General features: G+C 34.8%; 1 protein-coding gene across 1 annotated transcript in view; it reads right to left on the reverse strand.

Annotated features, from left to right (window-relative positions):
- The window catches only part of col11a1a (collagen, type XI, alpha 1a), a 281,120-nt gene that overhangs the window by 203,893 nt on the left and 53,918 nt on the right, over positions 1 to 23,309 (reverse strand). Inside the window, 9 exon segments of the mRNA XM_030123523.1 lie at positions 341 to 397; positions 2,562 to 2,645; positions 3,991 to 4,065; positions 6,631 to 6,693; positions 6,815 to 6,856; positions 7,031 to 7,096; positions 9,052 to 9,333; positions 13,791 to 13,889; positions 19,010 to 19,099. Of these exon segments, the coding sequence (XP_029979383.1) occupies positions 341 to 397; positions 2,562 to 2,645; positions 3,991 to 4,065; positions 6,631 to 6,693; positions 6,815 to 6,856; positions 7,031 to 7,096; positions 9,052 to 9,333; positions 13,791 to 13,889; positions 19,010 to 19,099 (858 nt within the window).

Consider the following 23,309-nt stretch of genomic DNA (forward strand, 5'->3'; position numbering starts at 1 on the left):
TTTATAGAACATGTGACAGGGTTTTTTATGCTTTTATATGGAAAAAATACCAATTTGATGCTATTGTATATGTATGGATGTATAGATAATGACTGTAAACATTTTTTACAAGATGTGTGCAGAGACTGTACCATCAAGCCCTGATTTAACAGACTTTTAGGGACCATTTTAAAGAATTAAACATACGACATGTGACAGATTTTTATTTGTTTGGACGTGGATTGGAAAAGGCTGTGTTGCCAAACTTGTAAACAGACAATTTCCACCCAGACAAACAGGTGGTGATGTGGTATCTGAGAGCAATTTTTGGTGGAAATGAAAAAAAAAAAACAACACTCACCACTGGTCCTGATCTTCCCGTCAAACCCATGGGCCCGGGGGGTCCCCTCATAGCCAGCTGGAAACCAGACACAGACAAGAATTACATCAAACTCCACTGTGTCTGCTCTACTGCGTATGTAATACTGCCATTTGCATTCAATTAGTCTAGTTTTTGTTGTATCTTACGCTGGATTTAATCATTTTATCAATATTCTGTATGTGTGTGTTTTATGAAAAGCATAAGCACGAGGTTTCGCACTTATTTACATTGATCACTTGATCAGAACAGCCGTTAAATCCCTTTTATATTTACTTTTTTGCCACATAAACTCTCTAGATCTTCAACATACACTGGAAATAAGTATACAGACGTAGAAGGTCATGGAATCGACTTGTACTCCAGTAAAAGTATTCAAGTACTAATAATGAAATACACTTAAGGTGGAAAAAATACTCTTATTTGCACTCATTAAGGCCCAGTTCTGAATGTGTGTGTAAAACGTGTTATTTCTGCTACTCTAGTATAGTAAGTATCTACATTTACAATTGTATTCTGTTTAGTTTTGGGTTTTCTTGTTGTTTCTATTCATCTCGTATTTGATGTCATTCATGTTTTTTTATTGCAAAGCATTAAGTGTCAGTATGAATGAAAATGTTGATTACATTTGATGCTTTTATATGAAAAAAAACAAAAAAAAACAATGTGGTGCCGTTATACATCTACTTCAGTCATATTTCTACAGTTGTGTATCAGTAGTATCTGTAATTAACCTTTTATCAGGAAAGTGACTTTTTTCGGTCATTTCGGTTACAGTGAGTCAATAATCTGAGGTCACAATGTGGTCTACAGGGTCTGCGAGTACTTACTGAGACTTCATCATGTTAAGATTGTTTGACTTGTTCCAAGATTTTTCCTCTTGAGCTACCCCACTTAAATATTACAACTAATTTTAAGCCATATTCATAACAAAATAAGCTCCATTGTTGGGGGATGAGTATGGCGGACACATTAACTGCGTACCCTCAAGTAATTTGTTCTTGTTTTGTGCAGTTTTGCCTTTAAATACATATCTATTGAGTCATTACATTCTCATAAGACCATATATATACATACCATTTATACCAAAATCTTACTAGTAAGACTTGAAACAAGTATATTCTGTGTAAAATAAGATTTTTAGCATTCTATAATTCTTAGATAATATATTCTTATTTTAATAAAACTTGATAAATGCAATTTTCTTAGAATTTTACTTGAAATAAGACATTTTAACCCCATAATGAGTTAAATTTTCAGATTTTTGTACGGGCCTTTTTGTTTGTAAGGTCCACCTCTGCATGAACAGTGAGTGTACCTGCTTCGTTTGGTACCATGAAGTAATGGTACTAATGTAAGGAATGATATTCAAAGTGATAATGTGGATGTGGACAGGTGTCTGGATTGTAATGTTCTAAAAGTGATGTTCTATTGTTCTAAAATACATGTTCCCTTCAACTTATATGTGCTTTTCTTGTATTTTTATATATACTTCTTAGATTAACAGTTGTTCTTTTTTTTCTATTATTTGATTTTTTCTGTATTGTTTATCATTATTATTATTATTATTTTTCTATTGTTTGATTTTTTTTATTTGTGTATTATTTATTATTATTTTTATTTTTGTTTCATGTTTTGTATTATGTCTGTGTCTGAAATAAACTAACCTAAACCTAATTAACTAATTTACTGATTTATTTTTGCCACATACGGCAAAGGAACCAAATATGGTAACTTCACTGACCTTCATTTTCTACATGACAATAAAAAATTTCACTTTTTTTTTTTTTTTAAACACAATTCAGAATTTCGGAGTATTTCTATAAAGGGTTAATGTGCAGTATCGCGCAGAACAGTGCAGGAGTTCCGCCCACCCTTTTCTACCTCCACAGCACAGATATTTTCTACACCTGTTGGTTCGGCCACCCGCAGGTCATGAGCCCGTGAGGTATTTTTAACAGCCTCCCTTGTCCGTCCATCTGTTCATAGTGGTCCTTTTTTATGTTGTTGCTCTTCAGCCTGCTCGGCATGTCTCCATTTAGTCTTGCAAGGCCAACGAAACGCAGCGATACCCCCCACCCCCCTCCTCGACAGCACCGCCACAATACAGTGCGCTTCATCCTTCCCCAACCTTTCCCCCTACAGCTGTGAGGCGGGGGAGGGGGCCTGTTTGGCTTCCTGGATACTTGTTGAATGTACGTACTCGGGCCTGGGACAGGATGGCCTGGGCTTGGGCTTCTTGAGCTGACACCACCGGACCCTTCTCGCCATCACCGCCGAATCGGAACTGGTCAACACACACAAGACACGCACTCAGTTCACCATTATTTCACAGGGTGTAAACTGTCAACAGAGCATACATCGGTAGATTTCAGGGAGGAATGGTAAAACACTGCAGCAGAATGTTAACCCATTACTCCTAAACTCATTTACAGTAATAGAAAAAAAAAGGATCTGTGTTGTTACTGGGATGTAGACACTAAACTGAGAAAGGATTTTCATTTAATTATCCTCCAGAGACCCAGTAATGGATTTTTAAGGGACAAGAGTTTCACAGTTTCTACCCAAAAAATGTGAAAATGCTGTCCACTGCAAAGGATATTACATTAAAAAATAAATAAATAACAATAATGATAAAAAAAAAAAAAAAAAAAAAAACAGCTGTCTGCAGCAACAAAAAAAAAAATTACATAAAAAAATAAAAAATAATAACTGTAAAAAAAAAAAAAAAAAAAAAAAAAAACTCTGTCCACTGCAAAGAATATTACATTAAAAACAAACAAACAAAAACCTGTCCACTGCAAAGAATATTGCATAAAACAAACGCTGTCCGCTGCAAAGAACATTACATAAATAAATAAATACATAAATACAGATAATTTGTTAAAAACTGTCCAATGCAAAGAACATTCCATATAAAAATTTATTAATAATAATAATAATAATAATTTTTAAACTGTCCATTGCAAAGAACATTACATGAAAAAATAATAAATAAATAAATAAATACATACATACATACATACATACAAACATACATAAATAAATAAATGATAATGATAATAATGATAAAAACTGTCCACTACAAAGAACATTCCATTAAAAAAACAAGAAAAAAATCACTGCACACTGCAAAGAACATTCCATAACAAAAAAAAACCACATTAAAAAAAAAAAAAAAAAGAAATCTGTTGTTTCATCATGTTGTTTCCAGTTTAACTAATTATTCAATATAAAAAAAAACAAAACCTTTACTTACTTGGTCTCATATAGCACCTAAAATAACTATGATGCAAATTAGCGACTTTAGGCATAATTGACGTAATAGGAACTATACAAATTTTCCAATCTTATGTTTGTATGTTATTCTATTGATGATGCTACTGATCAGTTATTGCAGTCAACAAACTAAACTAAACAAAAACAATCCAAAAACTATTAAATTAATAACACTGTCACAGAAACGCGGTGTTGAAATCCACCCTTGAACCTCAGGGATCTTAGATAAACCAGGTGACGTGGGTTGAACAGCAGCTCATTACAAAAACAGTGGAATACTGAGGCCACTGTGGTCTATAAGGGGTTAAAGGGCAGAAGCAGACACCTCCTGCTGCCGTACTGTGAACACTTACTGGGAGCATCAGCATGGTACCAGGGGGTCCTGGCAAACCGTCAGCACCAGGCAGACCAGGACGACCGGGAGGACCCTGGAAGACAGACGACACACACCGACACACTGAGTATAAACAAATCAACCTTATTAAATCAGTTGCATCACACGGGGAAAAAAGACAGGAAGTTTTCTCCTGCTTGCACTCGTGGGATGCATATATCTAAACTTCAGAAGAATATGAAAACACGTTAATAAATAATGTCTGGCTTTGACTCGTGTCCCTATGCGCCAGCTGGAATCGAATAAAAATGTATATAAAGATGTAAATATGAAAACATAAGCAGAATAAACAAGTAGATGCATCCGTTTGCTGTGATGTTCTTTCACCCTTTCAATCATTAGCCTAAAATGGTCTGTTTGGACTTTTTTTTTTCTTATTTTAACTATAGAAAGGGTTAGAAAATATGCTGTGAGTGAGTCCTTTTGCTCATTTTTCCAGAGAATTTAGAACTTTAAAAATCTGGAAGTCATTATCATTATGTGTATTTTTTTTTTTATTTATAGCGAACGAGTGACGTGTCAATGTGGCTGTTGGCGGATGAAAAATTGTTATTTTTACTAATTCTGGCATACTTACATGGGTGTATTTTTTATACAACAACATTCATAAATATGCATGGTCCCTATTAAATAAACCAATAAAATAAATAAATAAATAAATTTACATTTTACTGTATGTTATAATACTGCTAATATAGCTTTTGTAGTGCAGCATTATGTAACAACGGTGCAATATGCAATAATGTAATAATATTTCACTGCATTATGTAATAACATTTTGTAAAAACCTGTCGCATTTTGTGATAAAATTCTTGAACGTGTTTTGTAATAACTTGTTACATATTGCAACAGTTATTACAAAATGCAGGTGTAGCTGATTTATTTGTTGATTTTTTTAAGAAAATGTAATAATTTGGTGCATTATGTAATAAACCATCGAAAAACCACTGAAATTGATGCCTTAATTGGAAAAAAAAACAACAAAACATCATACCAGCAGAACAACATTAAGTATTCCAGCTTAATTAGAATTCAACAAAAATTCCATATTAGAACTAAAGATCCTGAAGAAAGCGAATGCCGACACAAATGGACTAATCTACAGACCCGTCATGAAATAAAAGCTTTTTTTCAATTTCTAATTTTTCCAATCAAGTAAGTGCCTGGATTTTTGTTTTTTGTTTTTTTTTTTTTCCTATAGTTCATGCCCTCTCCATGAGCACCTCTGGTTTGCGAAATTCTTTTTTAATTAGAATTAATTTGAAAAAAACAAAAAAACTACTCCGACGTATCATTGGTCAAAGCTAAATCAAATGTAACTGTCTTCGTTATAATGTAGAATGTGTTTGTAAGCTACAGACAAAAGCTGCACTAATTAAGCATTACTGACAAAATTTTATGACAAAATGTGTTCAAGAATTTTATTACAAAATGCGGTGTTATTACATAATGAGGTAAAAAAAAAAAAATTGCAATATTATATCTCGCACCCTGATGTGTTCTGGAGCTCTGACGATGACAAGATGAAATGGTTGTTTCGTTCAAATGTATATAAATTTGCATTATTCGTTTGTAAAGCCTGGAAAAAGTGGCAGATGTGTTTGTTAAATTAGTCCTGTTTATATCTGTTGTGCCTGTTGTCTGGTATTTGGTGTTTGGTTTCGATTTCTGGTGTCTTATAAGCACATGTCAGGGCTGGGCATGTTCTTATTTAGGACACAATAATAAAAATTCATTCATTCACTGCATCGTAATGACATAATACATGGCTGCTTCTCCTGCTTCTAGTACAGGCGTGAGGGAAATTACCAAAATGAGCCAAGAAAACCTATAAAACGCAACATATCAGGTTTCGGAAACTGTTGGAATTTTTCCAAATGCACAAACAGACTAAGAGTTACATCCATCCAAACTGTATATGTGCATAGGGTGTGTCAGCGCTGACGCGGCAGGTTTTAAAGAGTTAAAAAAAAAACATGTAAGGGATGAGTTTTTAATCTGGACGTGGCATTAAATTGTAAGGAAACACAAACCTACCACACACGAACACACACACACACACACACACGGAGTTGTAAATACTGAAGGTGTGCTGTTTGTTAGTTTGATTAACATGTGCTCCTCCTCCTCCTCCTCCTCCTGCACATAGACTAGGCTTGTCCATCTGTAAACCACACGACTGTCCACAGGCCAAAACCAACATCCTTTTCCATGAAAGCTGGTGCGTGTGTTCATTCGTGTTGCATTTCTCAAAAAACTTGCACGAGTTTGGCCGAAAAAATCGACCTGTTGAGCACCGAATCAGGACGATTTGGTTCGAACTAAATGCAGAAATGTAATAATCATGTTGTCTTATCTTAGGAAATACTGACTTTAAAGGTCGCTCGTTCTGACTTAACCATTCCTAAAAAAATAAATAAAAAATAAACTCAATCTTTCACGTATTCCAGCTAATTTGTTTCCACCTAATTCCTATAATCAACAACAATATTAATCAAATTCTAGTTCAGTTTTCTATCAGTTTGCAGGAGTTTGAAACGTTCCCGACTGCCATAAACTATATTCAGGGTAAAACCTCATCTGGGTATCATTGACTCACCCTGTCACCAGGATCTCCAGCAGTGCCTGGGGGTCCTTGTAGGCCTGAGGGACCTGGAAGACCCTACAAGAGGCAAAGTTTAGATTAGCAAACAACCAGAATCACAGCACCTACATGGGAAATAATTAAGCTAAAGTAGAAAATGCAGGATTTGTTAGCTAGTTTCTGTTTTGCAGGTACTCACAGCTGGGCCGGGGGGTCCTGGTGGTCCTTCAATCAGCATGCCCTAAAGAGATAAACATGGTCTTTCACAACCTCTCAGTGTTTTCACAGAGTAGGATGAAACACTAACTGGAAGATAACTCGCTTTGACTGTGGTATTCTTTATTAAAAAAATTTTTTTTTAAATGACAGATTCGTCTTTAAATCTAGTTATTTTCGTCGTTTTTTGCGGTCTTACAGGTTCGATGACAGCCGGTTCGCCCTTTTCTCCCTTCTGTCCGAAGCCTCCTCCGACTCCGGCAACCTGCAGTTACAAAGCGTGCAAAGAGGTGACATTCTTCACACGGCGGCTACAGTACACAGGGGGAATGAAAAGCAATGATGAGCAACCACGGAAAAAAGAAAGAAAAGTGCGGATGTGATCGGTTGCGCGGGTATCACTCGGTCAACATCGATCGCGGCTGCTGTTGTTTTTGTCGGAACATCAGTCACGGATATCACAAAGTGAGACAAAAACAGGCAGGATGTTAGTCATACTGAGACGAAAACAGGGGGGGCTTGAAATGGAGCAATGCTGTCATTACATTGGCATTTTACAGTGTAGGTAAGAGCATTCACATACAGGATTATTTAGACTGGTTTATGAGAGATAGAGGGAGAAAAGTGGGGAGAAATGAAGTGAAATGCAGGATCGTATTTTCTATTTTTATGCTTTATTATAAATGGTAGCATTTATGTGTGTTTTGGGATGTGATTGGGGGAAGCTGTGATGTGATATGAATACAAAAAGATACCAAAAACCAAGAGTACGAAGCAGAAAATGTAGTTTGAAAACATCAAAAAATGGGTAAATATTACTATCATTAGGGGAGGAGGGGGGTTTGCAAGGGCTAAAGTGAACTAAAGGGGGCTTGAAATGGAGCAATGCTGTCATTACATTATCATTTTGAAGTATTATTTAGACTATTTGATGAGAGATGAAGGGAGAAATAAAGGGATGATACAGTTTTATAATCTAGCATTCAAGCAAAATGCAGGATCGTATTTCCTAGTTTTATGCTTTATTACACTGGTCAACAACAAATTTATTGTTTAAGTTTTTTGAGCTGATTTAGGATCATTTTGGTGTGCTGAATCCAAAAATCACATTAATTTTGCTCAATCAGGTCAACTTTCTGAACTATGCTACATATTGGCTTTTTAACATTCTTGCTTACATTTATGGGCATTTTCACATCATATGATACAAAATTCTTTCATATTTCTTGCAATAAACGAGTTCTGAAGATTTTACTTTTGCCAATTTACGATTAATGTTTTTTTTAATATTACAGGTGAATGAAATGGCTTCGACTAGAAGATCTTGCAAAAATAAGCCTGATGTATTCTGCTACATCTGCGCTGAATACACCATTGTACCTAACAGGAATCAAGTCACAAGTTTCATAAAGTGTGCTTACCAATCTTATTTTGGTATTAATTATTATATTCTGTGAGAAGATCAAATTTTTCAAAATCAAATTAGCAAAAAAAAAACCTGACCTGACTGAGAAAAACAGATGTCATTTTTGGATTTAGCGGTGCAAAATGGTCCTAATTCAGTTGAAAAAAACCGAGGCAACTTGCAAAAAACATTTTTTTGTAACCCAGTGTAATGGGCAAAATTTCACATATCTATAAAAACATTGATTTTGTTTCAATTTACTACAAATTTGGCACACAACTGATATGCTGACATCAGTACATGCATAGACACGATGACATCAGCTGGATCGATGCCAAAATAAGATGCAATACATGCGAGGGGCGGGGTTTGTTGTGTCTAGCACCACTTGTTGTGTGTGTTTTGGGATGGGAGGGGGGAGAAGATACCAATAACCAAGAGGACGAAGCAGGAAATGTAGTTTGAAAAGGTCAGATAATGGGTAAATGTTCACGTCAGTGGGGGTAAAGGGTGAGGACTAAAAGGAACTGAAGGAAAGGACATAACAGGGTGGAATTTCTGAGGATTACAATTGTTAAATGGCACTCCGGTGAGACAGCAGCAAGACAGGAGAGGCTTTTACTGAGTCCACACTCCACACCAAATGACACATTTCTCATGCCAAGCAACCGACTACGAAGGCGTGCACTGAAAGACGAAGTGAGTCCTTAAAACACAGAGTCCGTAGCACGTATCGGCCATGCACACACACCCTCCCCCCACCAATATCTCATCCCACCAGGCCAGGTGTGGGGGGTGTAGGGGGGGATACTTACGGCGCTTTCGCTAATGTCGGTCTCAGCCGCGACCCCGGGCCCGACCTCATCGTCGTAGGCCGCCGTGGGTTTGACCTGGGCCGTGCCATACTCATCATACGCCCCGTAATCATACACCCTGTTGTCAACCTCGCCCAAGTCATACTCCTTTAGGTCATACTCCTTAAAGTCATATGCTTCTGCGCCGGGGTCCACGTGGCCCACCGTTTCTGGGACAGCGGTGGGCTCCGGAGCGGCGGCGTCCGTGACGTATTCACCGACAACATCTTCCACTTCCACAGCCTGTCAGATGTTGTCCGGGTGAAGACGGTAAAAGTAGTGGAACAAAGGATGTTAGTTAAGCCAAAAAAATAGGCAAATAAGCTACTTTTATTCTTAAAAAGCAGATTCTGAATTAGTGGTAAAATAGTAATGGCAACACGTTATTCCAGATGTGTCAAACATAAGGCCCGTGGGCCAAAAGTGGGCCGCCAAAAGGTTCAAATCCGGTCCACAGGATGAATTTGCAAAAATATTAATGGTCAAATGTGTCGAACTTGTTTTAGTTCGGGTTCTAATATGATCTCGAGTAAAATAACAGTGTTAACAACCTTTAAATAATGACTCCAAATTTTCTTATTGGTTTAATGTGAAAAAAAAATATTACATTATGCTTATGAATAATGACAACTCCAAATTTTTCTTTATGTTTTAGTGCAAAAAAATGTATTCAATCTTAAATTATTCACATGAACAAATGATTCCTTAACCCTATAACGCCAAACGTATCATATTTGATCATGAGTTTTGAAGCCCTCTACATGATCAGTGTGATTTTTGTTTCTTGAAAAACCTGATGTATACAATTAGATACACGCAATACACAGATAATCCACCAGGGGGGAGGAATTCATTCACCAGAGGCCTTTCCAGTGACACTACAAGGCTGACCTTTGCCAATTTTGAAAAGGAATTACCAATTTGTTAGACATGTTTGTGTTATATTATGTTTTGTTTTGTTTTGTTTTTTTGTTCAAAAATAATGTTTGAGCATTGAGACCCGATGTATCAAATATGATACAAAATTGAAACTCATACATGGAAATTGATATTTAAAAAAAAAAAAATCGGGGGTTGTACCAATAAAGGCTCCAGTTTCATAGAACTGGAACTTTCTGTCAATGATTTAATGGTTCACGCTTTACAGGGTAAACAATAAAATATGAACAATGAGTTAAGCAAGTTGCATAAGTTACCAATTAAGGAAAATTCTGATCCAGTATGCAACCTTTAACCTTTTATGGGCAAATTACTATTTTTGGTAATTTCCACAAACTTTAAATATGGGGCCAATCCCGTGCTTTAGTGAGGTCAAGAAGCATGTTGGATTTTAAAAGATTTTATAGCAATTTTGAAGCTGTAAATAATGAATATGAGTGACTTTTTATTAGTTTATGACATTATAATAGTTGTTTTTTGTACGTGTTTACTTTTTAGCAAGTGTTGCTCAGATATTTTATGGCAAGAGGAGGGAGACTGTTGTCACGCCAACCGACGAGGAAGTAAGAATTAGGATTTCAGAGTCTTTCAATGAGTGCTCTATAAAGGATAAAAAGACCATCAGTGCACATAGATAGAAAGCAGAAAACATCAAGTGCAGAACAGATACACTTTATGAATTAAAAATAAAGAAAATGTGCAACTTTAACAATATTCTGCTGTTACTAAATGTTTTGTGCCTTTGTAGATCTGTAATGCACATGTATAAATGACACGTTGAGGCATAATATTGTTAAAACTGCACTTATTTTTCTTAAGAAATTTCTTTTTTTTCAGGTTATTCACATCATTTTTAATTGGATAGTTTGTAAATGTAAATATCTTCTTAATTCATTTTTATTTTTTTGCACTAAAATAAAGATAAACATCAGAATTGTCATTATTTTCGGTTACTATGCTATTATTTAACTGGTCTAGCCCACTTGAGGTCAAATTGGGCTGAATGTGGCCCCTGAACGGAAACGAGTTCGACACCCCAGCATTATTTATTCTGGAAAAAAAAAAAAAAAAAACCCAACAACAATCTTAATTATCTTGACAGAAAATACTTAAAAAAGATCTTCAGTCAGTAATGCATGTGATGATAAACATGAATGTATAACGTGTTGCCATTACGACTTAAAAAAATCAACACTTTGACAGTTACAAGGCCGTTAATCCTACATGTCAGGACAGATCTCAGCCTTCTTTTCATCATACGTTCAGATATGACACTTGTGTATGACTAAAAAGAGGCTGAAATCGAAGAAATTTGCCTGAAATTTACGCAGATGTTAAAATGATTATTGGATTGTGGTTGTGTAGACATACAAAGGGCACCAAGATGTGAAAAAAAAAACAACCAAAAAAAAAAAAACCACCTTTGAGTTCATCTTGGCACAAGTACGACAACCACAATCACTTGGCATAATTACACTAGTTTTTGCTTCCAAACTGTGAGCACGTCGGCTTTAGCTTCGCAAACATGGATGTAATTATACAGTTATTATTGGCAGGGTTCTCACATTGCCAAATTATATCAAATATTGGTGTAATCACATCCACGTTGAGGCTTTGGGGGTAATTTGAGCGTAGTTAATCATAGCTTATTGGAGGTAAATAGCAGAACTACAAAACCAAGCTAATAAAATGACTACAACAGGGTATATGCGGCTAAATAAACACCTAAAATGACCACTTTCACACAAACCAAAGTGGTTTAAAGACACATCATTTCATACGAATGGTTGTGTCTTAGGTCCAATCCCAGTTCGCATTTTCACCCCTACCCCTTGGCGCTACCCCTTGAAACGGAGTTGCAAGAAATGAGACGACCCTTCGAGATCTGTTCAGTCATCGATGGCGTCATAAAAAGATGCAACAACTTTGTTTGCGTCTCTGTTGCATGGGCTTCGGGCATCTTTTTGCGGCTATCAAAGGCAGCAATACTCCAAATAGAAGACCCATTCAACTTTTTGCTATGTTTGTCATAAACAAGCGGTCTATAAAACATTGAAACGACATTAAATTGATCAAACTGAAGACCCTGGTGCTAGAAGTACCGAAGTCACATTTTTGGACAATTCAAGTTGAGCAAATAAACTTGTATTTGTTTAGCTAAGTCCACAATATAAATATTTTTAACAGACTTTTGTTGTGACTTCAGTACTTTTGGTGCCACAGCTTTATCGGGCAAATTACTATTTTTGGTAACTTCCGTGTATTTTACAAGACAGTGTCAGCAACAGTTCCAGTGAGGACAGTGAGTCAACAATTTCAGGTTCAATGTGGTCTACAGGGTCTACAAGGTCCACCTCTGCATGAACAGTGAGTGTAACGGGTAAGGGACCAAATATGGTAACTTCACTGACCTTGACCTGCTGTGTTAAGTACCATGACGTAATGGTACTAATGTAAGGAAGGATGTTCAAAGGGATCATGTGGATGTGGACAGGGGTCTGGATCAGCACTGATGTTGGTCTAATGTTAGAAACTAAATGTTCCTTTCATCTTACATGTATCGTATTTTTTACATATACTTCTTCGATTTTTTTTTTTGCCACTCATGGGTAAGGAACCAAATATGGTAATTTCATTCGCCTTGATTTTCTACATAATACAATTTTTTGAAAAATTTTGCAAAAGTAACAAAGTCTTATGTCCTCCAATAACACGCTATAGCTGTAATTTTGAATTTCAGAGTATTTCTATGCGTGTCCTATAAAGGCTTAACCTCTTATTGGGCAAGTGACTACTTTTGGTAACTTCCACATACATTAGAAGACAGTGACAGCAACCGTTACAGTGAGTCAACAATCTCAGGTCCAATGTGGTCTACAGGGTCTGTGAGGTCCACCTCTGCGAGAACACTGAGCGTAACGGGTAAGGGAACCAAATATGGTAACTTCATTGACCTTGATTTTCTACATGACAATAAAAAAAATTGCAATATTTCACAATGGTAGTTAAGTCTTGTTATGTCCTGAAATAACAACCTAAGCTTAAAATTTTGAATTTAGGAGTATTTCTAGTTTGAAGAATAAATTAGCAGAAGAGGTCAGTAGTTCAGAGTGGGTTCCGATTCGAACAAAGCACTTTTGCAACTTATGTTGGTCTAATGTTCTAAAATACATGTTTCTTTCATATTACATGTATTTTTCTTGTATTTCATATAGTATATATACTTCTTGGAGGGATTTTTTTGCCACTTATGGGAAAGGAACCAAATAAAGTAACTTCATTGACCTTGATTTTCTACATAACAATAAAAATTTTGAAAAATTTCGCAAAAGCAATAAAGTCTTATGATGTCCTCCAATAACACACTGAGGTTACAATTTTGAATTTCAGAGTATTTCTATGAGTGACCTATAAAGGGTTAAGTTATTTACGAAGAAAATATATACATTTGTGTGGGGGTTTTTTTCGTCGCAATGCTACACTTTTTTGCTGTGTTGGCCTCCATTTTGCCAATGATTCAATCAGAATTATGGGAAATTTCGCACACCCCTCTCCGTTTGTGGTGAGGTCCTGAAAAATCTCAGTTTCGAACGCGCAAAGTGGAGGGGTAGGGCTAAGGGGGAGGGGCCAAGGAGTGAAATGGGATTGGGCCTTAGTCCTGTCATACCAGTTGCATCCTCGGGTAAAATCTTCTGGCTCACATTTCCCGTTAACGGCTAATAACAATTGATAAAAACAGATAGAATGAAGAAGAGAATTACCTCAGCGGGTCCGTTCGTGGCAAAGGGGGACTGAGTTTGAGTACCATCTACAGTTCCGTAGTCAATGTCTGTATTGTAATCTCCTTCTACATTGTTTAGCTGAGTCATGTTGAAAAAAGGACAGAAGAATAAAGCGAGGGTTAACACACAGGCTGAGAACAGCGGTTATTCGCTAAAGGGGGGGGGGGGGGGGGGGGGGGGTCCTGTCAAGCCGGCTACAGACTCTACTACTTCTACACAGAGGAGGTTAGGGAGCGCTCCTTCAACCATCACAGATTTTCCTCTCCAAATTAATTAAAAGCAGGAAGATCTTGATGGGGTTCGGTCTTTTCTTTTTTTTTTTTTTTTTACGTAAACGTTTACCCTAAAATTTCCTCTGGGTCGTGCCGGCGCTGTGGCCTGGTAACCACGCATCTGTTGCTTCTTCTTAGCGGGAAACTTTTTAGCTGGTGATTTTTTGGCAGCCAAGAACTTTAAAGGTTTGGCCTTAGTTTTACTAAGGGACTTTCTGGTCCTCTTCTTTTTCATGGAGACACTACGTTTCGTTCTCTGGAAGAGGTTGCGACAAAGCGACAAAGAGCACCAAGACAAACATAGAACATTTAGAAGTGGAAATGGTTTAACCCATAAAGACCCAAACATCCACTGGCGACCAAAATCATGTACTGATGTAAAATGTTAATTAACTGTCGATCCATTAATCTTATCAATGCATGTAAATAATTGGTGTAAAATGCAGTTTGTCATCTTTTCATGGTCCTCAGATATGACCCATTTGGACGCTCAGAGGCTCCGTAGTTGCCATGGAAACACCATCATCTTCTACGACATTGATTCGCCAGTAAAACCCACAGACTTGGATCAATAGTTTATGTTCGGTTAATGATAGATTTTACTGAAAACGTCACTTTTTCCACCATTTTCAGTTTTTGATACAATAATATTCAACTTTAATTTCAGCTTTTATAAACGTCAATCATGATCTGTATATTAAATATAGGAAAATACCTGATTTTCGCTGAAGAATGCAAAAAATACTGGGCATAATATTAGAATAAATGGTGATAAATCACTTAAGAAAAGTTAAAAATATACAAACAATCATTTGGGAACTGCCAGAAAAGTCACACTGGGTCTTTATGGGTTAAAAGCCCAGTCCGTGACCGATGTGCAGGTTCTTCTCCACCCTTTGTCCGATGCCGATGTGGTCTTTTTTCCAGTAGCAGCTGCTGTAAGTTTGTGTGCGTGGCGGTTTAAATTCTGCCCATGAATGCCACCTACGAAGGCTGCGCTGGAATCCTGACATAAAACCTTCATATTTACGAGACAGTTGGGAAGAAAAAGACGCTGCACAACAATCAAGGACTGGGTCTTTCATGTGACATACAAGAGAATTAGAACATTTATATTGATCAATCTGGGACAGATGCACAAACATAACACAGAGGATTTGCCTTTCAGCAACTCTTTAGAGCTATTGCATTAGAACAGGGGTGTCAAGTATGCAGCCCGTGGGCCAAAACCAGCCTGCCAAAGGGTCCAAGGGTTGGATGAATTTGTGAAATGCATAAATACTGACGATATTAACAATCAAGGATGCCAGAATCACATTAGTTCAGGTTCCACATACAGACTAAGATGATCTAAAATGGGTCAGACAAGTACAATACTCATAATAACCTATAAATAATGGATAATTAGTGTAAAAAAAAAAAAAGTTTAATTACATAAAATGTTTACTTTTAGAAACTATCCTTTCACAAAAAATGGGAATAATCTGAACAAATATGAACAACCTGAAATGTCTTTACCCTTTAAAGGAGTGATATTTTGCTTTTTTAAATGGAATTACACATTTTCCCACATTTCCCTGTGGTCTCCATAAACTGTAAATGCTCTGCTTGGGTCTGAATTCTTCATTAATTCAACTCCACAGGTCCATCTTCAACCCTGTTTCTGAGTAATGACACCAGAAAGGTGGTTTGGAGAGCTGGCCCTTTAAATGCACATGAGCCACTTCAGGCCCCGCCCCCTCCAGGTTGTTGGCTGTGCTGCTCTGTCCAGTTCAACCAACAACTGAACATTTTAGGGAATGGGCTCCAAGTTTGGACATATTTTCAGTTTTTACTACAACCGCTGCTGCTGATAAACAATTGTGTCGTACTTGGAGAAATGTTTGTTGGAAGTCTTGACCTTACGTGTGCAAATGTCGTGACATAACTAGTTATAAAACTTAACAAATTAAGAAGGAATTAAAATAGGTTGTAGAAATCCGCTCCATTTTTGCTGGAATGAATATAAAGATAGCTTTGCAGTACCTGGAGGGTTCAAATTCAAACTTTATGAACTATTAGGGTCCAAATAAATGAACTAAAGACTAATAAAGACTAATAAAAGTGGGTTTAGTAAACTATGACCCCTTTAAACCTTAGCCTAAAATGATCCGCCTGGACTTTTTTTTTTCTTATTTTGACTATAAAAAAGTTAGAAAACATGCTGTTAGTGAGTCCGTTTGCCCAATTTTCCAAAAGCACTTTTTTCCCAGATCTTTCAAAATCTAGCAGTTATTTACAATTTACAGCATGTTATAATTCTGTTAAAACGGCTTCTAGTACAGACGTGAGGGAAATTACCCTAATGACCCAATAAATTCTATAGAGCACAACGTCTAAGGTTTCAGAAATCGTTAGAATTTTTACAATTCCACAAATAGTGACAGAATTACAGCCATCTAAACTGCATATGTGCAGGCTGTGTCAGCGATGGCATGTCAGGTTTTAAAGAGTTAAGAATAATAAGTGCAATTGATAACAATACTCTGCCATTTACTAAATGTTTTGTGTTCTAATGCATGTATAAATGATAAACAGAGGCATAATATTAGTCAAATTGTACTTATTTTTCTTAAGAAATTTCAGGTTGTTCTTAGTTGTTCGTGTTATTCAGGATACACTGAGATGTAAACATTTTCGTAATGTAATTTTACTTTTTCACTGCTATTATTTTACTGGTCCGGCCCACTTGAGATCATATTGGGCTGAATTGTATCGGAAAAATTCTAAATCTTACCAAGTGTATTTTTCTCATTTCTAGTCAAAATATCTCATCATGCACAGCAAAGACATATCATGGTGTAAAGTGATGTGCAATAGAAGAAAGTGAACTCATGAGCTGGTACACTGCAAAAAAAAACTGTATAAAATAAGAAAATTATGCTCATTATTGGGTTAAAATGTCTTATTTCAAGTTATATTATCTGCCAGTGCAGTAAGAAAATTGCACTTATCAAGATTTCTCAAATTACAAACAATACACTGCAAAAATCTAAATCTTACCAAGTGTATTTTTCTCATTTCTAGTCCAAATATCTCATCACACTTAAAATAAGACATAATCACCTAAAGAGTAACTTTTCAGTGAGATATAAGAACTTATTTTTAGAAATCTTACAAGATAATTTTCACTTGTTCCATTAGCAGATTTTTTATTTTGCTTAATTCAAGATTTTTTTGTTTAATTCCCGCAAAAAAAATCTGCCAATGGAACAAGTGAAAATTATCTTGGTAAGATTTCTTGATATACGATTTTCAGGATCTATTGTCTAAAAATAACTTCCTATATCTCACTAGTCACTTTAACATTGACCCTCAAATTGCGCAAATATAACTTGCGCATAAAAATTTACCAAATGGAAAAACAACAATTTCGCCAAAAGTCTCATTTTTTGATTAAAAGTTTTTGCGCTGGCAAGAGTTGGTTTTTCGGGCGTAGCGCAAATGGTGTATCACGCAAAACTGCAATGGAAAGACCTTTTTTCGCAACTAGAATCAGGTGAATTAAAAAACCGGATGTTGCCATACGTTAAAACAAGCGAAGAAGAAGAAGAAGAAACATGTCGCGGTATGTTTTGACATCTCGCAATAATAATCTTTTATAATCTCTAATAATAATCTCTTTGTCATCTCGCAATAATAAATAAACAAATCATCACATTTGTGATTTAGTGGAAAAATCGACATTATGCACTTCTGTTTTTCTGACGTTTAGTAAATATCGGTAAAGTTTTGTGCAGATGTCCAATGGAAAAGCGACTATTTATAAGTTACTCTTCAGGTGATTATGTCTTATTTTAAGTGTGATGAGATATTTTGACTAGAAATGAGAAAAAATACACTTGGTAAGATTTAGATTTTTTCCAGTGCGATGCTACATTTTGCACTTTATGGCATTCAAATTACTGTAACTCCTAAACCATTTGCGCTATACACAAAATTCAAACAGCATCGGAAAGCTGAGATCCCGAGCTTTCCGACAATATTCAACAGTTTATGATTTAGCAATGTGGGACTATTGCAAGTAGAAAAGTACTGTTTCAACAATGGAATATCATACCACTTTTAACTGGCATGTCATCTGTAAACATTATACACTTTCTGCATGTATGTTCACGTCAAATTAAGCAAAAAAAAAAAAAACTTGAATTAAGCAAAAAAAATCTGCCAATGGAACAAGTGAAAATTATCTTGATAAGATTTGGTGATTTCCCAGATCTATTGTCTAAAAATACGTTCTTATATCTCACTGAATAGCTACTTTTTTAGTGATTATGTCTTATTTTAAGTGTGATGAGATATTTTGACTAGAAATGAGAAAAAATACACTTGGTAAGATTTAGATTTTTTTTTGCAGTGTGTGGAACCTGAACTAAAATGAGTTTGACATCCCTGCATTAGGACAAAAAAAAAAAAAAAAAAAGCCATGGAGGTTATATTGCTTTTACTGCAGTTTCAATAAATGTGCAATGTCGCTGATTTTTACATGATGTACACAATAGTTTAAAGACATGCTGGAATGCAAAAACAGCCCTAAAAGCAGACGGCATTCTCCCAGTAAGCAGAGGAAGCAGCCTCGTAATACAGACACAAAAGAGGACTGACACAGTAACTCTGTTTACATGCACACTCCAGACTCCGCCTCACAAAAACCAAACTATCGCCAGCTCAGGACACCCAGGTGTTTGGCTCAATCTGTCAATTCATCGTGGTTAAAGTGTGTTTCGAGCTCATCTACTGTACTGCTGTGCATGTAAACATAACATTAAGACACAGAGACAGCACGCAGGACGAACTCAGCGGTGGATGACAAAACAGAACACTACAGGACACACATCGGGTTTTTTTTTTTTTTTTTTTTTTCCCTCTCTTCCTTTTTTCATTTACCTGTGGTTCTGGATACTCATCGGTTGGAATGATGTCTGTAGCTCCCTCAGAGTAATCATAGAACTGAGAGTAATCTAAATCATCAGTGTACTAGAGAGATGGAGAGAGAGAGAGAGAGGGAGGAAGAGAGGCGTAAGCGTTAGCATCAAGGATGCAAAATGCAAACTGCAGGATGATATATAACGCATATGTCATCCTGAGTGTGCTAAATGTAGAGCCAAGTTATACAATATGATATTAGAGTAAAGAGCACAGTCTGGAGAAACTCTAAAAAGCGTTGTTTTTGTGCAACAGAACTGAAAACTGTTAGAAAAAGTGTATTTTTACTCCTAAAATCTCATTACACCCTGACTATGTAGTATTGTCATGTGTTATAATACATGATATACTTCAAAAAATACATTACAAATCCTAATAGTATTAATAAAAGCATGATTTTTTTTTTATTAAAAAAATCTATATTTTTTTAGTGCAGTCTGTATTAAATCTTAAAAGTGTTGTTTGTGCAACAAAAGTGAAAACTATAAGAAAAAGTGCATTTTTACTCCTAAAATTGCATTTCACCCTGACTATGTAATATTGTCATGTGTTATAATACATGGCATGCTTCAAAAAATATATTACAAATCATAATAGTATTACTAAAGGCATGATTCTTAAAAAAAAATAATTTATATATATATATATATATATATATATATATATATATATTTTTTTTTTTTTTTTTTTTTTTTAATGAAAAAAATGAAAAAAGTGCAGTCTGTATTCAATCTTAAAAGAGTTGTTTGTGCAACAGAACTGAAAACTGTTAGAAAAAGTGCATTTTTACTCCTAAAATCTCATTACACCCTATGTAGTATTATCATGTGTTATAATACATGATATACTTCAAAAAATACATTACAAATCCTAATAGTATTAATAAAAGCATGATTTTTAAAAAAATTAAATATATTATTTTTTGTTTTTTTTTTAAGTGCAGTCTGTATAGTGTTTGTGCAACAGAACTGAAAACTGTTAGAAAAAGTGTATTTTTACTCCTAAAATCACATTTCACCCTGACTATGTTATACTGTCATGTGTTATAATACATGGCATATTTAAAAAAATATATGACTCATAATAGTATCAATAAAAGCATGATTCTTAAAAAAAAAAATCACTAATATTTTTTAAGACAAAAAATGTAAAAAGTGCAGTCTGTATTCAATCTTAAAAGCGTTGTTTATGCAACAGAACTGAAAACTGTTGCAATTTCACTTCTAAAAAATGGCATTACATCCCGACTATGTAATATTGTCATGTGTTATAATGTGTGATATACTTCAAAAAATATATTACAAATCATAATAGTATTAATAAAAACATGATTGTTAAAAAATATATATATTTTTTTAAATGTAAGAAGTCTGTATTCAACCTTAAAAGCGTTGTTTGTGCAACACAACTGAAAACTGTTACAAAAAAGTGCATTTTTATTCCTAAAATCACATTAGACCCTAACTATGTAATATTGTCATGTGTTATAATACATGCCACACTTCAAAAATTACATTAGAAGTCGTAATAATATTGAAACAAGCAGGATTCTATAAAAATAATAAGAAATACTGAATAATTTAAAAAAAATAAATAAATAAAAAGTGCAGTCTGTATTAAATCTTAAAAGTGTTGTTTTGTGCAACAGAACTGAAAACTGTTACAAAAAGGTGCATTTATACTCCTAAAATGGCATTACACCCTGACTGTGTAATATTGTCATGTGTTATAATACATGACACACTTCAAAAAATTACATTACAAGTCATAATAATATTGGCTAAAGCATGATTTTATTTATTTTTTTTAATAATAATTTAAAAAAATATGAAAAAGTGCACTCGGTATTAAATCTTAAAAGCATTGTTTGTGCAACACAACTGAAAACTGTTACAAAAAAGTGCATTTTTTTTCTCCTAAAATGGCATTACACCCTGACTGTGTAATATTGTCATGTGTTATAATACATGACACACTTCAAAAATTACATTAGAAGTCATAATAATATTGAAACAAACATGATTCTACAAAAATAATGAGAAATACTGAATAATTTAATTAAATAAATAAATAAATAAATAAATAAATAAAAAGTGCAGTCTGTATTAAATCTTAAAAGTGTTGTTTTGTGCAACAGAACTGAAAACTGCTACAAAAAGGTGCATTTATACTCCTAAAATGGCATTCCACCCTGACTATGTAATACTGTCATGTGCTATAATGCATGATTAATATTACAAATCAGAATAATATTACCAAAAGTGTGATTCTTTTAAAAAACATATAATTAAAACCAAGTGTCACCAAAACAGATAATTGTCTAAATGTGGTGAGTGAATGTGTAAACAAGTGCTGGAGCTGTCCATGTGTGTCTTGGCCTCCAAATGTGTAAACAGATGTTTAAAAGCTCATAAAACTACGAAAACAACAGGGAAACCTGAGACGAAAATACCAGCTGCATCCAGGGATATGATAATGGAACTTTCTCACTCAAAGCATGTAAATTGCACGCTTCAGGACTTCGAATGTCAGCGAGATTAAAGGGCACTAATGAAAAGAAAATGCACCTTTGTTGTGTTATTTAGTTCTCTGGCACTTCTACGTAGCGAAAGCAAAAGTTGATTTAATATGTACTTTTTAAAAATTTTTTTCTGAGATGAAGTCTGAATTTAATTGCAACGTGCGTTTTCAGTGAAACGAGGTTAAAAAACCAGATTCAGACTCCAAACTGAATTTTTTTGGGTTAGTATCTGCATTAGTCTCACCCGCTCGTCATAATCATATTTATGATTTATGGGCGGGTGTAAAAAAAAAAAAAAAGCACGAAGCTGCTGCGATTATCTGTCTTTCAACGGTTGAAAAGACTAAAAACTCCGTGGACTGATCAGAGCGAATCCACCGGCTGTTTCTTAGCCTCGTTTTCAACTCACGTTATGTGTAAGACAAAACCTAAAAGTCAACCGTTAAAGGGTTAATTGACTTACATCGCATCCTTAAGTCCGAAGGAAACAAGAGAGAAAGAGAGGGAGACAGAGTTGACCGACTAAAAACTACTCTCGCTTTAAAATAAAAACGAATAAATGAACAAAATCCCCTTATATTGATCAGACCTGAACACTAGCTCTGTTACCAAATGGAAACGCTGTCGATATGTAGATGCTATTAGCGCTAAATCCACTTTCCTCTCTGCTTACCTGTCCAATCAAAACAGAACATTCTCGAAGTTCCAACTGTAAATTCTTTGTGTATTTAATCAATTATACCTCCTGTCATGAATGCACAAAAATACTGAGGTTCTGCTTTTTGTGCACGTTGTATAAATGTATTATAAATATGTGTTCAGTATTTAAATTTAAAACTATGTTTATATAAATACTTTTTTTTTCTCTTTATATTTTACATTTCACAAGTGTATATTTTCTGTTTTCTGTTTTTCCTGCACTTTATTTTTGTATTTGCTGCTGTGAATGGAGAAATTTACCCATGGTGGATTCACTTATCTTATCTTACCTTACTTTACCTTAGCATAGCTTAGCTTCTTTTGTCTTATCATCTTAGCGTAGCTTAGCTTATTTTAGCTTTGTTTATCTTATCTTATCAAATCTCATTTTATCTTAGCCTAGCTTAGCTTATTTTAGGTTAATTTATCTGATCTTAACTTATTTTTATCTTAATTTAGCTTAATTTTTTAAATCTTATCTTACCTTAGTTTAGCATGGCTTAGCTTATTTTATCTTATCTTATCTTATCTTATCATAGCTTAGCTTAGCTTATTTTAGTTTAATATATCTGATCTTAACTTATTTTTTATCTTAATTTAGCTTATATTATGTTGTTTTAGCTTAATTTTTTTTTTATCTTATCTTACCTTAGCTTAGCATAGCTTAGCTTATTTGATCTTATCTTAGCATATCCTCGCTTAGCTTATTTTAGCATCATTTATCTTATCTTAGCCTATCTTAGCTTATTTTAGCTTAATATATCCGATCTTTACTTATTTTTATCTTAATTTAACTTAGCTTATTTTATCTTGATTTATTGTATCTTATCTATTTCATCTTGATTTATCTCATCTGATCTTATCTTACTGTATCTTAATTTATCTTAGCTTATCTGAGCTTAGCGTAGCTTAATTTATTTTAGCTTAATTTATCTTGTCTTATTTTAGCTAAATATATCTTATCTTAGTTTATCTTATTTGTCATACTCAGACTAATAGCAGGTTCTGTATTGTGCTCATTTATAAAGCGCCAAATTAGCA

Source organism: Sphaeramia orbicularis, chromosome 20 (genome assembly GCF_902148855.1).
Source record: "Sphaeramia orbicularis chromosome 20, fSphaOr1.1, whole genome shotgun sequence".
Classification (NCBI taxonomy): Eukaryota; Metazoa; Chordata; class Actinopteri; order Kurtiformes; family Apogonidae; genus Sphaeramia; species Sphaeramia orbicularis.